The 24,520-nt window shown below is 40.4% G+C and overlaps 1 protein-coding gene across 3 annotated transcripts in view; it reads left to right on the top strand.

Annotated features, from left to right (window-relative positions):
• The first annotated feature begins 536 nt into the window (after nucleotides 1-536).
• RDX (radixin) overlaps nucleotides 537-24,520 on the top strand; it is a 102,050-nt gene continuing 78,066 nt past the window's right edge. Inside the window, exons 1-2 of one of the 3 annotated variants that reach the window (XM_033204414.1) lie at nucleotides 537-918; nucleotides 18,087-18,162. In XM_033204414.1, the coding sequence (XP_033060305.1) occupies nucleotides 18,151-18,162 (12 nt within the window). In that variant the 5' untranslated portion in view covers nucleotides 537-918; nucleotides 18,087-18,150. Of the gene's footprint in view, nucleotides 919-991; nucleotides 1,354-18,086; nucleotides 18,163-24,520 lie in introns of those variants that run through there. The other 2 variants (XM_033204412.1, XM_033204413.1) reach the window with 2 other exon arrangements.

Below are 24,520 nucleotides of genomic sequence, written 5' to 3'. Positions count from 1 at the left end.
CCTACTTCCAACTTTTTCTTGCTAACCCACTCCTTCCAACTGCCAAAGCATGTCGTTGATAATAAAAAATTATCACACCTCCTTGCTTGGATTAAAATCTGCACTCCTGATTTGGGGTCTTATCCATTGAGGTTCTGGTGAAGTTTTAAAATTGTCGCTGAAAAATTAAGTTTTTCTAGTTGGTTAAAACCTGCCAAAATAATGTAAACGTTCTTTGTTGCAAATCTAAATTCCGCTCAGGTAGGCCCTTTTCTCTCTCCCAGTCCAGGATCTTCAAACCTAACAGCCAAGTCTCACGCTCCATTTGGTCCCCGGCTCCCTCTGGGAAGAATTCCTCCTCTGGGGGCGACGGCAACGCCCTCAGTGAGTTTGCTGGCACCAGCGGGAGTTTCAAGTTTCCACTCGTTGGGGAGGCGGCGGGCACACTCCGAGCTTTGGGCTGGGCGGCTCCGCTTCCCTCGACCGCAGGCTTCCCTCGAGCCCAGCGCTCTCTAGAAGGTCTCGACCCTTCGGCGCGTTCGTCCTATTTCCCTGGAGGTTCCCGAGCCTCAGCCTCCCCTCCTCGCGTTGGCCGGCCCTAGACCGCGACCCCCGGCCACGCCCGGAGCCAGGCCTGCGGCTGCGAGCCCGCGGGAGGGGCGGGGCGCGGGCGGCCCCCGGCTGCGGCGTTGGCGCTCAGGCCGCGGCGCGAGGCAGGCCGGCCGGCCGGCAGAGGGAGGCGGGGGGCGCCGGGCAGCCCCGCCTTTTCCCCGAGGAGGCGCCGAGCGGCCATATTGCGGAGCTGTCTGCGGTGGCGGCGGCGCCTCTCGTCTCCCGCGGCCCAGCGCTCGCACCACCGCCTCTCCCTCCCTGCCGCAGCCGCGCCGCCGCGCAGCGCCCCAGCCACACGCCGGCGGGCAGAAGCCGCCCGCTCTCCGGGTAAGCCGCGGCGCCCTCCCTTTCCCCACTCCCCGCTCCGGTTCCTCCGGAGACGCTGAGGTGGCGGCGAGAAGTTGCGGGGCCCGCGCTGCCTGGCCGTGGCGCCGCCGCCAGGGCCTGGCGCGCCTCCGCTCGCGCCCCTCTGGTCGAGGCGCCACCGTGGTAATGGCCCGGTCGGCCAGGCTCCTACCTGGGCTGGCGGGGGCCGCGAGGCCCTGCCCGAGTCGTGGCTGAGCCGCGGCCCGAACGTGCCTGCCGGGCCAAAGTCGACCCTTGCCGCCGCGCGATTCTCCTCTGCTCGGGGCGCGGGGTCTGCCTTCAGCGCCGGCCTCGGACCCCGACGCCCTGGAGACGGTGGGCTACCGCTGCCTGGACTGGGCCCCGGGCCCGGGCTGGCGTCGTCCCAAGGGTTGTTTGAAAATCCAGATATTCAGCGTAGGTAGAATTCGATTTTGCATTTATTAGAACTTGTTCCCCGGCCTCCGGTTTGAAAGGAGGGGTGTTGAATTACTAGACAGCGTGCGTTCCGCCCCAGTGGCAAAGGGGATGTTGCATGACAGGGTTTGGGGCGCCAGCCGCTCCCACCGCCAGCACCCGCCAGGCCAGAGCCACGGTTCCAGTCCACAGCTCTCCCTGCTGCTGTTGCAGCTCTCGTAGCCCCGTAACTTTCTCAGGCCCTTGAGGCCGGTCAGTTTTAGCGTCTCAGACCCCACCAGACAAGTTCAGTTCATGATAGCCCTCTTTTCCTTTAAAGGATTCTAAGCTCAATTCCCGGACTAAGTTTGAAAGGGGGCAGTGCAATTTTTTTTTTTCCCAATTTAAACAGACTACATCGCTTCCTAAACTGATGTCATGTTTCTTCAAACATTCCCAATATTTGGTGTTTTTTTTTTTTTTCTTAAGGAGTAATTATTAGGTTGGAAGTGTGTTAAAAATCAACTTCATAAAAATATATTTTAAAATCCAGTTGAGATTTTGGTGGAAGACACGTTGGTGAGGAGCTCGATGGCAGTCTTGTGGCACTAACACTGGCAGGATGTAAATATAAAAGCCTAAGATGATAAGGGCTTATTTGATAAACGAGTACTTTGACATAGACATTGCAATCTATTGTTGACGGAGCATACTTCTGTTTTTTTTTTTTTTTTTGGAACACTAAATACTCTTTTATATGACTGATGGAGCTAAGAAGGAACAATTACCCCGTTCATGTTGCTGGATAAATAATGGCTTGATCCATTTGCCAAAACAGCATCACTGGATTTGAGAAAGGAGACTAATATTCAGGATTGCAGTTTTTTATTTTCAGAATTCCTTTGCTTTCCCCAGTGTACTTTATCTTCCAGAGACTAATAATACTTCAAATACAGCAACATGTAAAGCATTCCTTTTGAAGTTAATCGTATACTGTAAAGAGGATTGCAATGACTTTATTTCTTTGCTTAATCGCTTTTTTATATATGATGGAATTTAATAAACAGTTGGTATATTAGTAAGGAATGAATAGACATTGGCATTCTTTACAGTTTTATTTAAATGAGACAGAATTTGATTATGGCACTGAAAAAATGTTGAGTTCTTGACCTTAGGAAACACATAAAATGTTTTGTTCACTCCTGTATCCACACACATGGAAGAGTATGTAGGAGAGGCTCAGAAGTAGTTGTACAATAGATGTAATTAATTTGGGTGTAGGGAAAATACGTTGAGTCTGTCCTTTTTTTTTTTTCTGGAAATTGTGATTAATTAACTGAAACTCAATTTAATTACTTTTCTTTTGATGCTAAGAAATGACAGACTTTGCTGTTCTTTCCCTCCCTTGCTGAGTCTTATTGGTCTCCGGGATGGGGAACGCGTTGTTTTTTGTTTATTGGTTTACTATTCCCAAGAGAAGAATTGGATTTTTTTTTGTTTGTTTGGAGTCAATACATTTTTACTCCAGGAATTCCATGTTGTGATTTCTTCCACTGTCCATCAAGTTCACTTTAGATCCTCTAAAGAGCTGGAGTCAAAAGATTTATCTTCAAGTTACTCCTTTTTAATGAAACTGATGCTTATTTTAATCCAGTTGTCCTGTCAGCCCATCTCGCTCTGTCGCCCAGGGTGGTATGCAGTGGCGTGATCTCGGCTCACTGCACCTCTGCCTCCCAGGTTCAAGTGATTCTCTCGTGCCTCAGCCTCCTGAGTAGCTGGGAGTACAGGCGTGCACCACCATGCCCAGCTAATTTTTGCATTTTTAGTAGAGACGGGGTTTTGCCATGTTGGCCAGGCTGGTCTGGAACTCCTGGACCTCGGGTATTCTGCCTGCCTCGGCCTCCCAAAGTGCTGGGATCACAGGCATGAGCCACTGTGCCGGCCAGAATTGGATTTTATTGTTCATTTTTTATCTTTGGCAGGCTGTTGAAGTGAAAGTCTTTATATGGTTTTATTTTGCTTTCAGTTCTCAATCTTTTAACCTACTCTGTGTGATCTGATATAGTAGAGTCTGAAATGGTGAATGATGGTGAGAATCTTGTTTTTTCATCCATTTTTAATTTAATGCATTTTAATTTATGCTATTAATGTTTAAAAACGGGGTCAAATTTTAACCAATATTTCCTGTAGACCAAAGTCTAAAAAAATATGTTTTATTGAGGTTGTGAAGACTGAGCCATGCTGGTGGAGTTTATCTGTAAGGTGTAGCTAAATATAATTTCATGTTACTTCTGTGAATCTGGGAAGTCAACCAAGTCACTCTTGGGTGTCAGGGACCTTCCTGCAGACCACGAGCTGGCAGGTGGTACTTAACTGATACTGTCCCTGGGGTGCAAGATTCAGTGGAGCTGGATTGGGTTGCTATGGACTCCACCCTTATTGTAAGTCTCATGGCATTATTGATCCAGTTAAGGCTGTTCTGGTAACTTCCTTGATTGCTGCAGCCAGGGTGTGCACACCTCTTTGGTGGTAGAGGTGTCCAATCTGGCCCCAGAGAGTTCCTGAATTTCTAGCCTATTTTAGAGAAATCCTGCTTTTCCTACTTTGTAAGTTTCTGGTATATATCTTAATATTTATATTGAATGTATAGTTTAAGCCATTTTTTAAAAAAACTATAAAAGTCATATATTTTATGGCAAAGTTTAAAAACCCAGAAAAATGTAAAGGAAAAGGTCAAAGTTCTCCTTACTCCCTAGAACACCCCAGCCCCTTTCCCAGTCCTGTTTTCCATAGGTAGCTGCTGTTGGCAATTCCTTGTTTACGGAAAATGCCAGTAGGTATGCAGGGATAAACATATACTTTATATCCCTTATTTGTGATTTTAAAGTCTTATTAAAATAGGGTTACGTTGTAACAGACATTGAAAGGGTGCTTATTAACTTGTGTTAAACATTGAGTAAATCATATTTCTCATGTTTTCATCATTTGAATAAAAGCACACAATAGAATTCCCTATGCTAATTCCCAAGCGTGTATGTGCAGATTTGTGTACAGATTTTCTTGATTAATGATTGAAGATGAAGTTTACTATTTGTTTTTTTTCTAGCATATGGCATATAGTTGACAATGAGAAATGGTGTCTTTTAAAAACAAAAGGTTTATGATTTGGTGTGGGAAATATCCACATCTTGCTCTTAACAAAAAAAGTTTGCCAACTCCTTAGAAAAAACATCCTGTTGAAAGGATATTTTAGGGCCGGCCTCGGTGGCTCAAGCCTGTAATCCCAGCACTTTGGGAGGCCGGGATGGGCGGATCACGAGGTCAGGAGATCGAGACCATCCTGGCTAACACGGTGAAATCCGTCTCTACTAAAAAAATACAAAAAACCTAGCCAGGCGAGGTGGCGGGCGCCTACAGTCCCAGCTACTCGGGAGGCTGAGGCAGGAGAATGGCGTCAACCCAGGAGGCGGAGCTTGCAGTGAGCTGAAATCCGGCCACTGCACTCCAGCCTGGGCAACAGAGTGAGACTCTGTCTCAAAAAAAAGGAAAGGATATTTTAGATACAGTATTGAAGAAACAGGTACTGCATTGTTTATTTTTTCTAAGATTATGGAATTTATAAAGCTATGAACTTCAGTATTAGTAACTGAGATAATGGACTGTTTTCTTCTGAGTTGTAGATAATCTCTATGGCTTTCAGGATGTTAAAATGCTTTTTTAAAAATTTATTTGTGAAAAGTTTAAGTCAACTAGGACTGACTGCAGGTAAATTTGTCAAGTGAGCACTCTTCAGTTTTGAGCCCTTAGGTCATTTTAGATGCTTTGGCATCAAGTAACAGAAAATTCTCCAATCGGTTTAAACAATGAGGAAATTTAATGTCATTTTTTTCTTAATTTTTTTTAAAAAACAGCCTCTTCCTCCATTACCCAAGCTGGAGTGCAGTGGTGCTATTACAGCTCTCTGCAGCCTTGACCTCCTGGGCTCAAGTGATCCTTTAAGTTCCTCCCACCTCAGCCTCCCTAGTAGCTGCCACCACTGGTGTGTGCCACCCTGCCCAGCTTTTTTTTTTTTTTTTCCCAAGACAGGGTCTCCCTCTGTTGCCCAGGCTGGAATGCAGTGGCGTGATCTCAGCTCACTGCAACCTCCGCCTCCAGGGTTCAAGTGATTCTCCTGCCTCAGCTTCCGTAGTAAGTGGGATTTAAGGCACATGCCACCAGGCCCAGCTAATTTTTCTATTTTCAGTAGAGACAGAGTTTTACCATGTTGGCCAGGCTGGTCTCAAACTCCTGACCTCAAGTGATCTGCCCGCCTTGGCCCTCCCAAAGTGCTGGGATTACAGGTGTGAACCACCGTGCCCAGACAACTAATTTTTTAAAAAACCTTTTCGTAGAGATGGGGTATCCCTATGTTGCCCAAGCTGGTCTGTAATTCCTGGGCTCAAATGATCATCCTGCCTGGGACTTCCTGCCTTGGACTTTTGACCTCCGAAAGTGCTGGGATTATAGGTGTGAGCCACCATGCTTGGCCAGAATTTAATGTCTTACATGCTAGAAGTCCAGAGGCTCAAGAATGGTTAAATAATGACATCAAGAACTCCTTCTCTTTCCAACTCTCTTCCTTGTGATTTTCCCATCAACTTCATATTAAGACTGCCCTTCCCCATATCGGTTTGGCTTCTGCAAAGGAACCAGGAGCAGTGGTGTGGACCTGTAGTCCCAGCTACTCAGAATGCTGAGGTTGGGGGATCACTTGAGCCTGGGAGGTCAAGCCTACAGTGAACCCCTTGTCCCAGTTTGGCTGCTGCATCCCATCCAGACAGATCAATATCCAAAGGAATAAGAGGAACTGTTTCTAGAAACCCCCAAGCAGATGTCTTCTGAGTCTCATTGGCCAGGATTGGGGCACATTCCATACCTAACCAGTCAACTGGCAAGGGTAATGGAATTGCTCTTTCTTCCAACTCTGTTCCCAATAGATTCTTTACTTCTTTTTTCTTTTTCCTTCCTCCCTCCGTTCCTCCCTCTTTCCCTGTCTCCCTCCTCTCCCTCACTGTCACCTCTCTGCTGCTAGAGTGCAGTGTCATGATCATAGCACCATGCCACAAACTCCAGGGCTTTGAACTTTAGGGTTCAGGCAGTCCTCCCACCTCAGCCGCCGGAGTAGCTAAGACTACATGTGCATACCACCATGCTTGGCTGATTTTTATTTTTTTTAGAGATACGGTTTCACTGTGTTGCCCAGGCTAGTCTCAAACTTCTGGCCTCAGGTGATCCTCCTGCCTCAGCCTCCTAAAGTGCAAGCAACCGCACCCAGCCCCGTTATTTTCATTATTCGTCTATATTACATGTCTTTGGTTCTTTTTTACCCCCATCCAAAGTCATATCCGAAATTGATCCTTACACAGATAGTCATATGTAGTGAGCTCATATCTTTCTAGGTACCAACTTCAGTTAAATTATGAAAGGAAAAGTGTTGATTCCTGTTAAAATACTTGGCAAATTGTGGTCCATGGGCTAAACCCAGCCTATTGCCTGTTTTTGTAAATAAAGTTTTATTTGAACACATCATAGCTTACTTGTTTACATATTATCTATGACTGCTTTCCTGCTACAACAGTAGAATGGTTTCCACAGAGACTGTATGGCTTACAAAGTCTATAATGTTTACTTAAATGGCCCTTTGCAGAAAAAGTTTGGTGACCACTGCTTTAAGGTGTCAGTCATACATTCAGACAGTTATTATATGCCACATACTCTTTGCATTTGAGAATGGAAAGATGAGTAAAATGCTGAGGCGTTCTCACGCTAATGGGAAGATAGATGTGCCATATTGTATTCATAAAGTGTGTTAAGTGCTTTTTTTTTTTCTTCTTTTTGAGATAGTGTCTCTGTTGCCCAGGCCAGAGTGTAGTGGCTTGATTATAGCTCACTGTGACCTTGACCTTCCAGGCTGAAGTGATCCCTCCACCTCAGCCTCCCAAGTAACTGGAACTATAGGGACTTGCCACTGCTCCCAGCTTTTTTATTTTTTGTACACACGGGGTCTCACCATGTTGCCCAGGCTGGTCTTAAACTCCGGGACTCAAGTGATCCTCCCGGCTCAGCCTCCCAAAGTGCTGGGATTACAGGTGTGAGCCACCACACCGCGCCTGTTAAGTGTTGTCACAGTAGTGTGTATAAGTGAATTAATACTCATTGCAGCAGCGTTTTAAGTACAGTCTTCTGTGATGTGAGTTCTGGATGTTTCTTGCCTTTTTTTTCCCTTCTTTGTTAAATCTTCGTGTTGTTTTTGTAAATTGATAATCTTTTTTTTTTTTTTTTTTTTTTTGAGGTAGAGTCTCGCTGTCTCCCAGGCTGGAGTGCAGTGGCTGGATTTTGGCTCACTGCAAGCTCCGCCTCCTGGGTTCACGCCAGTCTCCTGCCTCAGCCTCCCGAGTAGCTGGGACTACAGGCACCTGCCACCATGCCCGGCTAATTTTTTGTATTTTTAGTAGAGACAGGGTTTCACTGTGTTAGCCAGTATGGTCTCGATCTCCTGACCTCGTGATCCGACCACCTCGGCCTCCCAAAGTGCTGGGATTACAGGCGTGAGCCACTGCGCCCGGCCGATAATCTTTCAATAACCAGAGTGGGTGTGTTTATAACAAAATGTCCTGGTGAGTACATGGAATAATGTGGATACATGAATGCAACATTAGGACTCTTATTTTTTTTTTTTGAGACAGAGTCTCACTTTGTCACCCAGGCTGGAGTGCAGTGGCATGATCTCAGCTCATTGCAGCCTCTGCCTCCTGGGTTCATGTGATTCAGCTGCCTCAGCGTCCCGAGTGGTTGGACTACAGATGCACACCACCATGCAGGTCACCACGCCTGACTAATTTTTATATTTTTAGTGGAAACGGGGTTTCACCTTGTTGGCCAGGCTGGTCTTGAACTCCTGATCTCAAGTAATCCACCCGCCTTGGCTTCCCAAAGTGCTGAGATTTCTGGTGTGAGCCACCACACCCAGCTAACATAAGGACTCTGAGTGAAAGGGAGAATGGGAACATAGAAAATCTCAGCTGTGGTTAATTGACTTTAGATCCCTTTGGCTTGGATTAAATTTTCTTAGCCACTGTGAGGACACCTGATAGTTAAGCTGTTTATAGGTTCTAGACTTAGAAAAACTGTAAAAACTTAGTTTGGTTATTTAGCAAAGTTCGTATATATCACCAGAAAGCTTACTATTTATATCTAATCAACAAGCAGCATGGTAATTACAGTTATCATTAAGTATGTCAGATTATCTGGCCTTTAATTTGATTGTCAACTTAATTGAAATTATTGAAACAGTTTTGGATAGAGATGGTTAAGGCTTGAATTTGGGAGGCCTGGTTGTAAAGAGTTTTTTTTTTTTTGAGATAGAGTTTTGCTCTTGTTGTCCAGGCTGGAGTGCAGTGGCACGATCTTGGCTCACCACAGCGTCGGCCCCCCAGATTCAAGTGATTCTCTTGCCTCAGCTTCTCAAGTAGCTGGGATTACAGACATGTGCCACCACGCTTGGCTAATTTTGTATTTTTAGTAGAGATGGGGTTTCTCCATGTTGGTCAGGCTGGTCTTGAACTCCCGACCTCAGGTGATCCGCTTGCCTCGACCTTCCAAAGTACTGGGATTGCAGGTATGAGCCACCGTGCCTAGCCGTAAAGAGCTTTTTTTCTCCCCATGTTCATGTTGGTTCTCTCTTCTTAGTGATGCTTATTAGCTCGGTCATTTTACAACATAAAAAAAGAGAGGAAACTATTGCCCTTGACACTAATCAGCAGAAAAATTTAAATGTGTATTATATGTAAGATTAATTCAACAAGATCAACAGACATTTTGAGGCCCAACTCTGAACCAGGCACTGTATCAGTTTTTCTGAAAAGGGCGTTAATATCTAGAAAATTAGAAGCTTAATTTTTTTATGGTAATAGAACTTCCATATAGCCTCATTGACTGTATTAGAGAATATTGTCTAATTATAAAGACATGTAAGAAACATATTGACTTTGTTCTGTTTTGAAAATAAGCTATAATATCTGATGTTTCAAAGTATATCAAGGGTAAAATTAGTTGTGAGAATTATTTTGTGTTTGCTTCTTTCCTGTTATATAAATGACTTTCATGAACCTATCTTTGTTTTCCCATTTCTAAACATTTTTATGTGAACGTTTAATGTTTTCTTAAGAGTGAAATGAGGAAGTTGAACTGGATTTAGCTTTCTTACCTTTTAGTATTTAATAATTGCAAATGATAGGGTATTATTTTATTTTCTGTTCATCTTAGGAACCATACAGATATGATTTTGCTTTTTAAATGTACAAAATTCTTAGAAGAGATCCTAAATTCAGTGTAAAACTTTGATGTTAATATTGCAGTTCAGCTTTATAAATTTTAGAAATTTGCTATGCATTTTTGGTAACATGTACATTACTCAAATGTTGAATATTTCATTTCCTTGAAAATATCATTAAACCAGAAATCATTTCTACATGAGCAAGACTTAATATCTTATTTAAAACTGCCTCTCAGCCGTACAGGAATTCCACTTACAGAGATGATCATACCAGTTATTAATGTGCACTTAAAACATCTTTAGAGGTAGTCTCTTGACCTGATAACAATAGAGGAGAGAGCTTTAGTAGCCTACTTCTTGAAAAGCCCTAGTAATTGTTTGGTATGAACTTGTCTAGAATGGTAGCTGAGAAAAGTAGAGTAAGATAATCAAAAGAGCCCAAGACTAGGATTTAAATGAACGTCTGTCTTTGTTAAGTAGCCCCCTGACATTGAACAAGTCATTTATCTGAATCTTAATTTCTTTTTTAGAAGAATGAGAGATTGTAACACCTGTCTTGGGCAGGAAGGGGGAGGGCAGTTATTGTGAAGATTAGGAAATATAGGCAGAATGGAGAGTGAACATTCTACAAATGCTCCCTGTATTCACTACCCTTGCTTTGGCCTTATTTCTTTACTTGCAAAATGGAGCTAAAAATTCTTGTCTTCTTTGCTTCACTTAGGGAAGACATGGCATTATATAGATAAAAGTGCATTATTATTTGTTATTAAATTTATTAACACTGAGCTAACAGCATAATAATCATAATTCTTTGTGTTTTAAAGGCTTTAAACCTGGGAACCTATGACCTTGAATGGGGAAAGAGTTACATCTTTATTTTTACATTTTCTTCTATTATATTATAGACGACATTAGCATTAGCAGTACAGTACCAGAGACTGTGTCTATTTTTTAATTTAATTTTTGTTTTTTATAGAGATGGGATCTCACTCTGTTGCCCAGGCTGGAGTGCAGTGGCACCATCACTCCTGGGTTCAAGTGACCCTTTGGAATAGCTGGGACTACACATGCGCATCACACACAGCTAATTTTTTTGTTTTTTGTAGATTGCCCAGACTGGTTTTGAACTCCCGGCCCCAAGCCGTCCTCCTGCCTTGGTCTCCCAAGGTGTTGAGATTACAGGCATGAGCCACCACACCCAGCCCAGAGACTGTTTCTAATAGAAACAGTAGATACTTTTGTAATACGTTAAAGCTGTCTCAAAATAAGTTACTGTTACTTAAAGTATTAAAAAAAGAAATATATATTAGTGTGTTTTTTATGTTTTGATAATTATATTCCAGTGTAATTGGTTTCTTTTGTAATTTTCTGTATTTTGTGCGTGTATTTTATGCATTTAAAAATACTTTTCTTGGAAAGAGTTCATAGGCTTCACCAGCAGGGCCCATGCAGGAAAAATAAAATGATTAAGAACTTCTTTAGTAGATTCCATTATTGTGTTGATTGGACTGCCAGAGTTGCCTTATTCAGTTTATACTGTTCTTTGTTGTGCTGCTTTCTCCCAGTAAATTGGCAGAGGAGTTCTCTTGGAATGTTTTGATCTCTGGAGAGATAACAATTATGTTCAGAGGTCATTTCTAAGTCTAAAAAGGCAGAAAAAAATTAAAATAGTTAAAATTAGGCTTAGGAAAAAGAGTATCTCAAAAGTAAAATCAGGCAATCTGCTATGAATTATTGATGCTTCAGTGCAGGCACTGCATGGACTAGACTTTATAACACCTGTTTTACCACCTGACAGGTGGGAGTCTTGTGCCACTGACTTAACAGAGCTCAATGTGTTAAGCGTGAGGCTATTTTTCCATTGTGTTAGGTAGAAAGGAGACTGTTTGAGGGTTACCCTCAGAGTTAAAAGACAAAGGAGAGAATGTTTATTGTTGCTATTTTGTCTCTAATGTGTGGCAGTGTGTTTGAGTACTTATTCATATGAGTGGTTTTCTCGAAATGGGAGGTGTTTGCTGGCTGGCAGCACCTCTCACGACTTGCTGGGTTTGTTGCTGCCATGACTGCACTTTTGTTGCTTTTGGAGGAGTAGGTATGGAAAAGAGGCAGGGCAAAACCACTTTAAGACATTTAAGAGTGGGAGAAAATTAAGAATTTAATTTAATTGGTTTAATTAAGTTTAAACCAATAAACTTGCAGATTAAAATTAAGAGAAGTAAGAGTGGGGAGGAGGGAGTAAATTTTTATTTTTATGAGGGAAGAGTGGAAGTATACAAATATTTGATATATAAATATGTCTTTGATATATAATGGTTTAGGCAACTTAGTTATTATTATTATTTTTATGCTTTTTTTTAATAGAGGAAAGGAAAGATTTGAAAGACCAGGTTTTGTTTCAAGTTAGAGATGGAACCCCAGGATATGCATCTAGGTTTCTTTGTTTTACATGTGACATTTTATGAAATTATCTATTCTGCTACTAATAGATAGATGCCAGTTTCAATTAAAAGCATACTAATATATTCATAGACTAGAAATGTCTTTTTTTTTTTTAGAGATAAAGTCTCACTCTGTCGCCCGGGCTGGAGTGTAGCGGTGTGATCTCAGCTTATTGCAGCCTCTGCCTCCTGGATTCAAGCGATTCTCCTGCCTCAGCCTCCTGAGTAGCAGGGACTGCAGGCATGCGTCATCATGTTCGGACAATTTTTTATTTTTACTAGAAACAGGGTTTCACCATGTTGCCCAGGCTGGTCTCGAACTCCTGACCTCAAGTGATCCACCTGCTTCAGCCTCCCAAAGTGCTGGGATTACAGGCATGAGCCACCACGCCTAGCCAGAAATGTCTCATTGAGGTTAAACAGTATTCTCTTTTTCTTTTGAGATGAAGTCGCACACTGTCACCCGGGCTGGATTGCAGTGGCACGATCTTGGTTCACTGCAGCCCCCACCTCTCAGGTTCACGCGATTCTCCTACCTCAGCCTCTTGAGTAGCTGAAATTATAGGCACACACCACACCCAGCTGATTTTTTGTACTTTTAGTAGAGACGGGGTTTCACTGTGTTGGCCAGACTGGTCTCGAACTCCTGACCTCGTGATCTGCCTGCCTCAGCCCCCCAAAGTGCTGGGATTACAGGCTTGAGCCACTGCACCCAGCAACAATATTCTCTTGATATAAATATTTTCCATTAATAACTAAATTGGTATAAAAACTTAGGTTTTAATACCATTTGTACATAGCTTTGTCCTGAAAAATTTAAGGTAGAGTTTTTACATCTGTGTGTTATATAAGCTAATAAAAAATACGTATAAGCAATTTCATGAAATACGTTTTTGAAATTCTTATCTCTGATTTTTAAAATTAGAAACTTAACAAAACTCTGTTAAGTACTAAGTGTCTGTGTATCCAGACAACCATTTTTAATAATACCTGTGTTGTTCTGTGTTGATGGATGGGTAGTTACATATTCTGCCTTTCCACTTTTCCTTACCTAAATGTTCACACAGTTTATTTTAATAATACCAAAAAACAAATAAAAAATCTCCCACAACCCCGGAGTAGTCCATAATGTTATCAGATAGCGTCAACATTACTTTGGTTATTGTAATCATTGGCTATTGTAAAGAATGCTGCTGTGAATATCTTGATACAGACTACTTTCTTTTATATTTAGTTTGGGGGAAGAAATATCTTCTAGGAGATTTATTACAAAAGCAGAATTTCATATTGAAAAAAGCTGTATAGCTTTCGTTATGTATTCTCTACTTTATAGAAATGTGGAGCCAATATATGGTGATACTTACAATACTTATCTACTTGTTTGCCAACGTTGTTTGTCAACCTTGCCATGAATAATTAATATTTATTTTGCTGGTTTAATGAGTATATCATTGGTAAAACACTTGTAGTTTTAATCAGTAGAACATTTGTGTGTTTTTTTAACGTAAGATTTGTTGGCGAAGCTTCTTATTGAACTGTTTATGGAGTGGAATCTGAGCAATATCTTTATATGTTTAACCGTTTGATTACTTTGCATAACAGCTTTAGTTGCAAATTTTTCTGCTGGTTTTTATTTTGGTATTTATTTTACCTGTGTAGAGATTTAAAATAAAATATATTTATCTGTTTTTATTATAACCTATATATCTTTCTTAGTCATATTGTGTTATTCTTCCAAAACTAGAATTTTTTTCAAGTATCTCTTTTTTTTTTTTTTAATTATTTTTTAAAAAACATAGGGGGTCTTGCTATGTTTTCCAGGCTGGTCTTGAACTCCTGGGCTCAAGCAGCCCGCCTGTCTCAGGCTCTCAAAGTGCTGGGTTTGCAGGTATGAGCCACTGCTCCTGCTTTCTTTTTGAGAAAAATATTAACTTACTTACATTTTATTAAATGACATTGTGAAGTTATGGGTCCAACTTTAGTTTACTTATTTAGAATAATTCTGTTTTTTCATTGTAAGAAATTAGTTTTTTAGGCTGGGCGCGGTGGCTCATATCTGTGAGCATTTTGGGAGGCTGAGGCAGGCGGATTACCTGTTGTCAAGAGTTCAAGACCAGCCTGGGCAACATAGTGAAACCCCGTCTCTACTAAAAACACAAAAATTAGCCAGATGTAGTGGTGCACGCCTGTAATCCCAGCTACTTAGGGGAGACTGAGGCAGGAGAATCGCTTGAACCTGGGAGGTGGAGGTTGCAGTGAGCCAGGATCGCACCACTGTACTCCAGCCTGGGTGACAGAACGAGACTCCATCTCCAAAAAAAAGAAATTAGTTTATTACAAAACCTCTACATTTTCATTTTACAAGTTTACAGATTTCATTTTAATTCTTCGAGCCTGTTAATATTTTAGAATATAAACATTCTGGTCTTTTCATTCATTCCTTTTTTTAAAGTGATGATATTCTATGGATTTTTTTTTTTAATGTTTTATTTTTTAGATTTTAGGCAGAGTCCTGCTCTGTTGCCTAGGCTGTATTGTAGTGGCATGATCATAACTCACTGCAGCCTCAAACTTCTGGGCTCAAGCGATCTTCCTGCCTTAGCCTCTTGAGTAGCTAGGACTACATGTGCACTCCATTATGCCTGGTTTATTTTTATTTTTTGTAGAGACACTGTCTCTCTGTGTTGCCCAGGCTGGTCTTGAACTCTTGCCCTCAAGTGATCCTCCTGCCTTGACCTCCCAAAGTGCTGGAATTATAGGTGTCAGCCACCATGCCTGGCTACTATGGATGGTTTTATTACCTACCTTTATACTTGGTGGTTTGTGAATATCTTCCTATGTCATTTAGTATTTTTCTATAACATTTTAATGGGCTGCATTGTGATCTTGTGGATCCTAAGATATACCATGATTGACTTAGCTAAACTCCCAGTTTTATATATACTTTTATAAATTGTACTATAATTAGTCTTTGTAGTTGTAGCATTATACATATTTGTTAATATTTTCTTCAAGTATATTTCTACAAATGAAATTAGTTAGCAGTCTTTTCATATCAAAAAAGAGGAAGACAGGCTGAAATATTGTAGAACTCTGGATGCTAGGTGTCAAGAGACTTGTAGTTTGGCTGTTGATTGCTCATATAACTTAGGACAAACCATTTTAGCTTGGGATAAAACTTTTAGTGATCGTATTACTGATTGAAACAAATGCTTATGTAATCTAAACTACTATGATTCAAAAAATGGCCAAAGTTTTGATGCAGACACACATGTCTTATATATGTGTGAAGAATTTGAATAAAATTGTTCTATGAAATGTGAGATGAAGCAATTTTGCTGAACCAATAGGTTATAGCTCATTTTTTGTTTGTTTTTTGAGACGGGTTCTTGCTCTCTCACCCAGGCTGGAGTGCATTGGTGATCTCAGCTCACTTCAGCCTGCACTTCCCAGGCTCAAGCAATCCTTCCATCACCATGCCTGGCTAGTTTTTTGTTGTTGTTTGTTTGTTTGTTTTTTGGTAGAGATGGGTTTTGCCCTGTTGCCTAGGCTCCTCTCAGACTCCTGGGCTCAAGTGATCCTCCCACTTCTCAAATTGCTAGAATTACACACGTGAGCTATTGCGCCTGGCCTGGAGGCTATTTTAATCAAGACCTGAGATGATAAGACCTGAACTAAGGCAGTAATAGTCGTTGGGATGAAAAAAGGGTATAGAATTTAAAAATTGGACTGAAATACATTTAGGTTCATGAAGGTAGGTGAGTGTAGATGGGAATAAGCTAGGAAATGATAAGAATTAAGAAATGAGGGATTTATACCTCCAACAGAATTTCATTGCCTAGTGGTTCATGCCTGTAATCCCAGCACTTTGGGAGGACCAGGCCGGCGGATCGCTTGAGCTCAGTTTGAGACCAGCCTGGCCAACATGATGACACCCTTTCTCTACTAAAAATACAAATATTAGCGGAGTGTGGTGGTGGATGTCTGTAATCCCAGCTGCAGAGGCTGAAGCAGGAGAATCGCTTGAACCCTGGAGGCAGAGATTGCAGTGAGCTAAGATTGCACCACTGCGACCTCTGCACTCCAGCCTGGGTGACAGAGTGAGACTCCATCTCAAAAAAAAGAAGGCCGGGCGCGGTGGCTCAAGCCTGTAATCCCAGCACTTTGGGAGGCCGAGACGGGCGGATCACGAGGTCAGGAGATCGAGACCATCCTGGCTAACACGGTGAAACCCCGTCTCTACTAAAAAATACAAAAAAAAAACTAGCCGGGCGAGGTAGCGGGCGCCTGTAGTCCCAGCTACTCGGGAGGCTGAGGCAGGAGAATGGCGTAAAACCCGGGAGGCAGGAGCTTCCAGTGAGCTGAGATCCGGCCACTGCACTCCAGCCCGGGCGACAGAGCGAGACTCCGTCTCAAAAAAAAAAAAAAAAAAGAAAAAAATCTCAGGAGGAAGTTTCCTCTGAAGAGGTTTATTGGTAATCAATTACTTGTGATTGAGTAGAATTTGGGAAATGGCCTTACCTAAATTTCATTTTTATTACAACTTATAGAGAATTTCTCTTTTATTAGTTATGGCATCTTTTCTTTGTTTTTTGGAAACACAGTCTTGCTTTGTCGCCCAGGCTGTAGTGCAGTGGGACAATCTCGGCTCACTGCAGCCTCCACCTTCCAGGTTCAAGTGATTCTCCTGCCTCAGCCTCCTGAGTAGCTGGGATTATAGGCACCTGCCACCATGCCCAGCTAATTTTTGTATTTCTGGTATAGATGGGGTTTCACCATGTTGGCCAGGCTGGTCTCAAACTCCTGACCTCATATGATCCTCCCACCTCGGCCTCCCAAAGTGCTGGGATTACAGGCATGAGCCACCATGCCCAGCCTTAGTTATGGCATCTTAAACAGCAATCAGTAACTTTTTTTGTTTATTTGTTTGTTTTTAAGACAGGACCTTGCTCTGTTGCCCAGGCCAGAGTGCAGTGGTATGATCACTGCACACTGCAGCTTCAGCCACCTGGGCTTAAGCAGTCCTCTCACCTTGGCCTCCCAAAGTACTGGGATTACAGGTCCCAAAGTGTTGGGATTACCAATGTGAGCCGCCGTGTCTAGCTGAATGCATGTTGTTAGTGTGCAGAATTTTGCCTGTTTCATACACATTGGGTGAATAAGCCATTCATATTTTTCTTTATTCATATTTTCAAACTTACAAGAAGAAAAAATAAGCCAGGTGCGGTGGCTCATGCCTGTAATCCTAGCACTTTGGGAGGCACAGTTGGGAGGACTGCTTGAGGCCAGGAGTTTGAGACAGCCTGAGCAACATAGGGCAACCCTGCCTCTACGAAAAAGTAAAATAAAAAGACTAGCTGGGCATGGTGGCATGTGCTCATGATCCTAGCTACTCGGGAGCCCAAGGCAGGAGGATTACTTGAACCTGGGAGGCTTAGGCTGCAGTGAGTTGTGATGTCACCACTGTACTCCAGCCTGAATGTCAGAATGAGACCCTGTCTTTAAAAAAATAAAAATTAGTTTCTTCCATTTTTTTGTAGATTACATTAATCAGAATTTCCTTTTGTTTTTGGCAGTACAGAAAAAAAACATTGAAAAAGTATTCTTGAGCTCTTCAGAATCTGAATCCATCTGTCCTCACTTTTATTGTTCCTTTCTCTCACATCCTGGATACAGAGATGAGCCTGACTCAGAGAGCGAGCTTCTGGGCCCTAAGCAGTGATGTTTCCTTGTTCTTTGTTGTCTGTAATTAAGTTAAAACTTCTGGTAGATCAATGTGTTTATACCAAGTTATTTGAGATGTGCGGTATTTTTAATCTTGGATTTTAGTCTTTTTAGGGAATGTGCAATGCTAGGAGAAGACATTGAAAATTTGAATGAAATCACTCCTTGTTACTTTAAATCCACCTTTTCAAATATTTTAATTTATATCTTATGCAAATTATAGTTAAAACAGAAACCTTATATAAAAAGATAATACATTATGCTTTTTTTTTTAACAGAAAGTGACAACATAATTCATAGAAGTGAAGAATTTTTAAAGAAGGTAACAAAAAGAGAAAGAAAATGCCAAAACCAGTAAGTGTATTTTATTACATTTGACAGTATCTACATAATAAGATATCATTAAATTCATTTTGGAACAAGGCAAAGAATGTTGGTAGAGTTGTTGGAAGAAAAAGGCACTGATATTACTGTTGTTTTTAAATTAATGTGACCAGAGCATAGTATTATGTGGTCATGAGTTCTAAGGTCAAACTAAGTTCTTACCTTGGTTCTTCCACTAATCTGGGTGACTTTTGTTAATTTAGCTCAATCTGTCCAATTTTTAATTTCCTTACGTATAAAATGGGAATATAATTAGTTACCCAAGGGAGTATGGTAAGGGTTAGAAGAATCTGATATATATATTTAGTGCCCAGTAAATGGTAACATTGTTAAATGGGAGGAAGTAATGAGAGGTCAGAAAGATCTATGAATTTTAGTTTTCTCATAATTCTAGTTTAGATGCAATTGATACCCATACTGATATTATATAGTCTTAGATTTTTTTATTTAAAGGTATACCTGTGATTATTTTACTTAGTTTTATAGTTATTTGGTTCTTCTTGACTAAAGTTTATTCCTTTATTCTTAAGGTGTAATTGTTCTTTTCTTAATCTAATAAAGTAAGTTATTTTTGTTTTCTGGAATGTTTCTTTTGGCCAGTTATAATTTTAAAGAAAGTCATTAGTTATCATTTTTGGGATTTTCTAGCATGGATAACACTTTGGAATGACTGAAAGACTCAGCAGGTCGCAAAGTGTGCTTTGTTAGAGGGAGAGAAGAATTTAAAAAAGGCATAAAGATCAAAAAGAAGGCCGGGCGCGGTGGCTCAAGCCTGTAATCCCAGCACTTTGGGAGGCCGAGACGGGCGGATCACAAGGTCAGGAGATCGAGACCATCCTGGCTAATACGGTGAAACCCCGTCTCTACTAAAAAATACAAAAAACTAGCCGGGCGACGAGGCGGGCGCCTGTAGTCCCAGCTACTTGGGAGGCTGAGACAGGAGAATGGCGTGAACCCGGGAGGTGGAGCTTGCAGTGAGCTGAAAGCCGGCCACTGCACTCCAGCCTGGGCGGCAGAGCAAGACTCCATCTCAAAAAAAAAAAAAAAAAAAAAAAGATCAAAAAGAAAATTTCCTATTTGCAGATGACATGATTGTTTCTGTAGAAAATCCTTATAAATCTACAAAACAATTACTATAACCAATAACTGAATTTATCAAGATTGCCAAATACAAGATTGTATTTTAAAAAATAGCCTTTTTAATATAAAAGTAGTTTGGTTATTTAGTTTGGTTATTAAAAAACATGACATACTTAGTAATAAAGGTACAAATGCTGTACAAGATCTCTACACTGAAAACTAGCTATAAGAAATTAAAGATTTAAATATGTAGAGAACTGTAAAATATGTATAGAGGTCTTTATAAAGTTGTATTAAGATGTCAGTTCTCCATAAAAGATTTCATAAATGAAATTCAGTTCCAATCAGTTGAATCCAGGCAGTCTTCTTTGATTAAAATTGACTAGCTGATTCTAAAATATATTAATATATGGATATGCCAAAATGTGTACAGAATAACTAAAGCAATGAAAAAAAAAAAAAGAAAACTTACACTCCTGAATTTCAAGGTTTGTTCTTAAGCCACTAAATAAGTCATTGAGGTACTGATGAAAGAATAAATAGATTAATAGAATCAGTGAAATGAAAATACACCAACACACATACATACACATATGTATTCATTAGATTTTTGACAATGCTGTCACACAATTTAATGGAGAACTATAATTATTTTCAACAAATGGTATTGGCACAAAGGGTTATCCATACAGAAAAACATGAACATTGACTGTTGTCTTACAATTTACAAACATAAACTCAATGGATTATAGACCTACATGCAAAAGCCCAAACTGTAAAACATCTAGAAGAAAACATAGGAAAAAATCTTTGTGACCTTGGAGTAGGTGAAAATTTTTTATATAATACACAGAAAATTTGAACCATTTAGAAAAAGTTGGACTTAATCAAAGTTAAAAACTTTTGCTCCTGAAAGATAGAAATAAGAACATGGAAAGGCAAGACAATGGGAGAAAATAATTGCCATATAAAGTTCTTTTACGGTTCAATAATAACACAACTCAGATTTTTTTTGTGTGTGTGTGCAAAATATTTGAGCAGATATTTCACAAAAGAAGCTATATTAAAGACTGGTAGGCCAGGCATGGTGGCTCATGCCTGTAATTCCAGCACTTTGGGAGGCCGAGGTGGGAGGATCACTTGAAGTCGGGTTTGGGACCAGCCTGGCCAACGTGGTGAAACCCCATCTCTACTGAAAGTACAAAAATTAGCCAGGCATTTTGGTGCGTTCCTGTAGTCCCAGCTACTCGGGAGGCTGAGGCAGGAGAATCGCTTGAATGCAGGAGGCGAAGGTTGCAGTGAGCCAAGATCGCACCACTGCACTCCAGCCTGGGTGACAGAGTGAGACTTGTCTCAAAACAAAACAAAACAAAAAAATAACAACAACAACAAAAAAGACTGATATAATCCAGTGTAGGTAAGGATGTGGAGCAGCTGTGACTTTATTGTATTTGTTAGGAATGTGAACGTTGACAGCTACTTTGGAAAACTCTTTGCCAGTATAATTGAGTGGAGAATGTTTATTGTTCTTTAAAGAGTCAAAATTATTATACGCAGTTGGATATCAATTGTGTGTTGTTGATTCATTAAAGATTCTAGAAGTATAGAACTTGCCTTGCAGAGGAAACAACTCTTGAAGCTAGATACGTTTCAGAATGTGGAAGTTTTTGGATTTTAGAACAATGAATATATAATATATTATGTGCATATGTCATTATATCATGAAACTCCCATCAAGGTCTATGGCATCACCTCTAAAACACTGATATTTTTATAGTTTAATGGGTGAATAGTCACTTGAAATGCAATAAATTAATTCACTACAAGTGATAGTCTTGTATCACTTCATGTCAGATTTTTGCTCAAAATTAACTCATCTTCAGGTGTCAGTGCTTTTAAGATGTCAAAATTATGGAATAGGAACTGTGGACCCATATGTACAAGACTCAAAAAGCCATAATGATCTAGAAGAAAATATCTAACAAATGAGTAAAGTGATTTATATGGAGCAAATTACAAGCGCTTCTTTCAAAAGATTTTGAAAGTCATTAAAGAAGATCTAAGGCAATGTACAGTGAGAAAACCATAGTCGTGTATAGAGTCTATATTAATAAAAATGTTAATTCTTACCCAAAGATACTGAAGAATTTCACGTTGTTCCAATGCTAAATCATAAATGGTGTATTTTGTAAAGTTCAGAGTTTTTTTGTTTTTTTTTTTTTTGAGACGGCATCTCACCCTGTCACACAGGCTGGAGTGCAGTGGCATGATCTCGGTTCACTGCAACCTCCTCCTCCCAGGTTCACGCCATTCTCCTGCCTCAGCCTCCCGAGTAGCTGGGACTATAGGCACACACCACCACGCCTGGCTAATTTTTTTGTATTTTTAGTAGAGACAGGGTTTCACCATGTTAGCCAGTATGGTCTCTATCTCCTGACCTCATGATCCTCCCACCTCAGCCTCCCAAAGTGCTAGGATGACAGGTGTGAGCCACTGTGCCCAGCCCAAGTTCACAGTTTTATGTGGAGCCAAGAGCAAAGATAATGATCCAAGACTAGTCAAAATAGTTCTGAAGAATAATGGAGACTTGCCCTACCAGATATCAAGACTTATTTAAAAAAATACTAATTCAGACAATATGATATTAAGAGTAGTTTAATTGACCAGTGGAACAAAATTAGATCCACATTTATGCAGATACTTGATTTGTGACAGCACAGACTTTGGAGAATAAATGGACTGATTAATAAATGATATTGGATTTTTTAAAAAAAACCCATATTTTGATTCATATGGAGATTAAAAAATGAAATTGGACCTCTAACATCATAAACAAAAATCATTGAAAATTATGAAAATCAAAATAGGAAATATATGAATATCCTTATGACTCCAGAGTATGGAAGGATTTCTTTTTTATTTTATTTTATTTTATTTTTTGAGACGGAGTCTTGCTCTGTCGCCCAGGCTGGAGTGCAGTAGTGCAATCTCAGCTCACTGCAACGTCTGCCTCCTGGGTTCACGCAGTTCTCCTGCCTCAGCCTCCCAAGTAGCTGGGACTATAGGCGCTCACCACTACGCCCAGCTAATTTTTTGTATTCTTTAGTAGAGACGGGGTTTCACTGTGTTAGCCAGGATGGCCTCGATCTTCCGACCTCATAATCCGCTTGCCTCAACCTCCTAAAGTGCTGGAATTACAGGTGTGAGCCACCACGCCCGCCTGTATGGAAGGATTTCTTAAGGACGACAAAAAAAATTGGCCAGGCAGAGTGGCTGATGCCTGTAATCTCAACACTTTGGGAGGCTGAGGCAGGTGGATCACTTGAGGTCAGGAGTTCGAGACCAGCCTGGCCAACATGGTGAAATCCCGTTTGTACTAAAAATACAAAAAAAGTCGAGCATGGTGGTGCATACCCGTAATCCCAGTTACTTGGGAGGCTGAGGCAGGAGAATTGCTTGAACCTGGAAGGTGGAGGTTGCAGTGAGCTGAGATTGCATCACTGCACACTAGCTTGGGCGACAGAGTGAGATGCTGTCTTGGAAAAAAAAAAAGATGGTAAAAAATTGATATCTGTGTGTAAAATATTTATAAATTCAACATTGAAATTAAGTATGTCAGTTTATCATAAAGGACACTATGAAGACAGTAAAATGACAAACCACAATATGGGAGGTTTTTTTGTAAGAAATAACTGACAAAGGATCAGTATCAAGAATATATAAAGACTTCCTAAGTAAAAGTTAGAAAAAACAACCCAATAGGAAAATAAGCCATATGTGTGAACATTCGGAGATGAGAATGGGTGGTCAGTTAAACATATTGTATTAGTTTTCCATTGGTCTGTGACAAATTACCACAAATTTAGTGTTATAAAACAGCACCCATGTGTTATCCCATAGTTCTATAGGTTAGAAGTCTGGGGTGATGTGACTGAGTTCCCTGCTTCAGAGTCTTATAAGGCAACTTACTCTGCAACCAGCCAGATAAATTGATTAGCTTAGGTCCTCCTAGATAATCTTCCTGTTCTAAAGTCAGCTGATGAGTAATCTTAAGTACTTCTGCAAAATCCCTTTAATCATGTAATGCACCATAATCGTGAGCATGACAACAGGAGCCATCTTAAAATTCTGTATGCACGTGCCATATACAGAAATACGGACTTCAGCAGCAATCGAGGATCCCACTTTAAGACCATATTGAGATACCATTTTCTGCTAACTGAATTGTCAGATAATAAATCTGATAATGCCTACTGTTCCTGGAAATATATAGAACAGCAAGAATTCTTATTCAATGCTTACGGGAGTATACGTTGACACAGTTACATTGTACAATTCAGCATTATGTGGTAAAAGTAGAAGGTGTACACACTTTATTACTCAAGAATTCTGACTATATTCTGGGGAAATTCTGACACTCGGAGACATGTACAAGAATGTTCATAGCAGTATTGTTCTTAATAGCCAAAAAATTGGAGACAGTGTTCATTGACAGTAAAATGGGTGAGTAAATTTTTGTTTGGCCACATTCAGACTGTTGCATAGCAGTGAAAATTCTAATTACAAAAGCATCAGTAAATCTTAGAAACATATTGTGAAAAATTAAACTAGTATAGTGCAATTTTAAATAATTTATTGAAATAAAATACACATACCAAATGGTATGGGGGTCCCAGCCACCCAGGAGGCTGAGGCGGTAGGATCGCTTGAGCCCGAGAGGTTGAGGCTGCAGTGCACTAGGATTGTGCCACTGCGCTCCAACCTAGGCAACAGGGAAAAAAAGTGTGTAGTTGATGAATTTTCGTAAAGTGAATATACCCGTGTAAGCATTGCCCACATCAGGAAAGAAAACTTGATCAACAAATATTGTACAGTTATAATACAGCTAAAAATCAGGAAAAATGAAGCTATTTTACATATAGATAACATATATTTATGTTAGAACCATTTTTTTAAAAAAGCAAGAGAATAACACGAAATTTAGGTTAGTGGTTACCTGTTGGTATTTACAAAGAAGAAATACAGTGATACATGCAACATTATTTACCATTTCTTGTTATTCAGTTGGGTGGTAGATTTATGGGTTTCATTTTATTCTTCTTCATTGTTTACATATGATACATGTTTTGTATATATCATTTCTTAATAAGATACAGTTTTAGAAAAAAAAAAAGGATGATTTTAAAGAAGGATGAATCTGTAAGATTTGATTACAGAAGTTATTCCAGGTAAAAGCTATAACGTGCTG

The sequence above is a fragment of the Trachypithecus francoisi genome, unplaced genomic scaffold (genome assembly GCF_009764315.1).
Source record: "Trachypithecus francoisi isolate TF-2019V2 unplaced genomic scaffold, Tfra_2.0 Lachesis_group8, whole genome shotgun sequence".
Lineage (NCBI taxonomy): Eukaryota > Metazoa > Chordata > Mammalia > Primates > Cercopithecidae > Trachypithecus > Trachypithecus francoisi.
The sequence above is the reverse complement of the archived record's forward strand: the minus strand, read 5'-3'. Positions and strand labels throughout refer to the sequence as shown.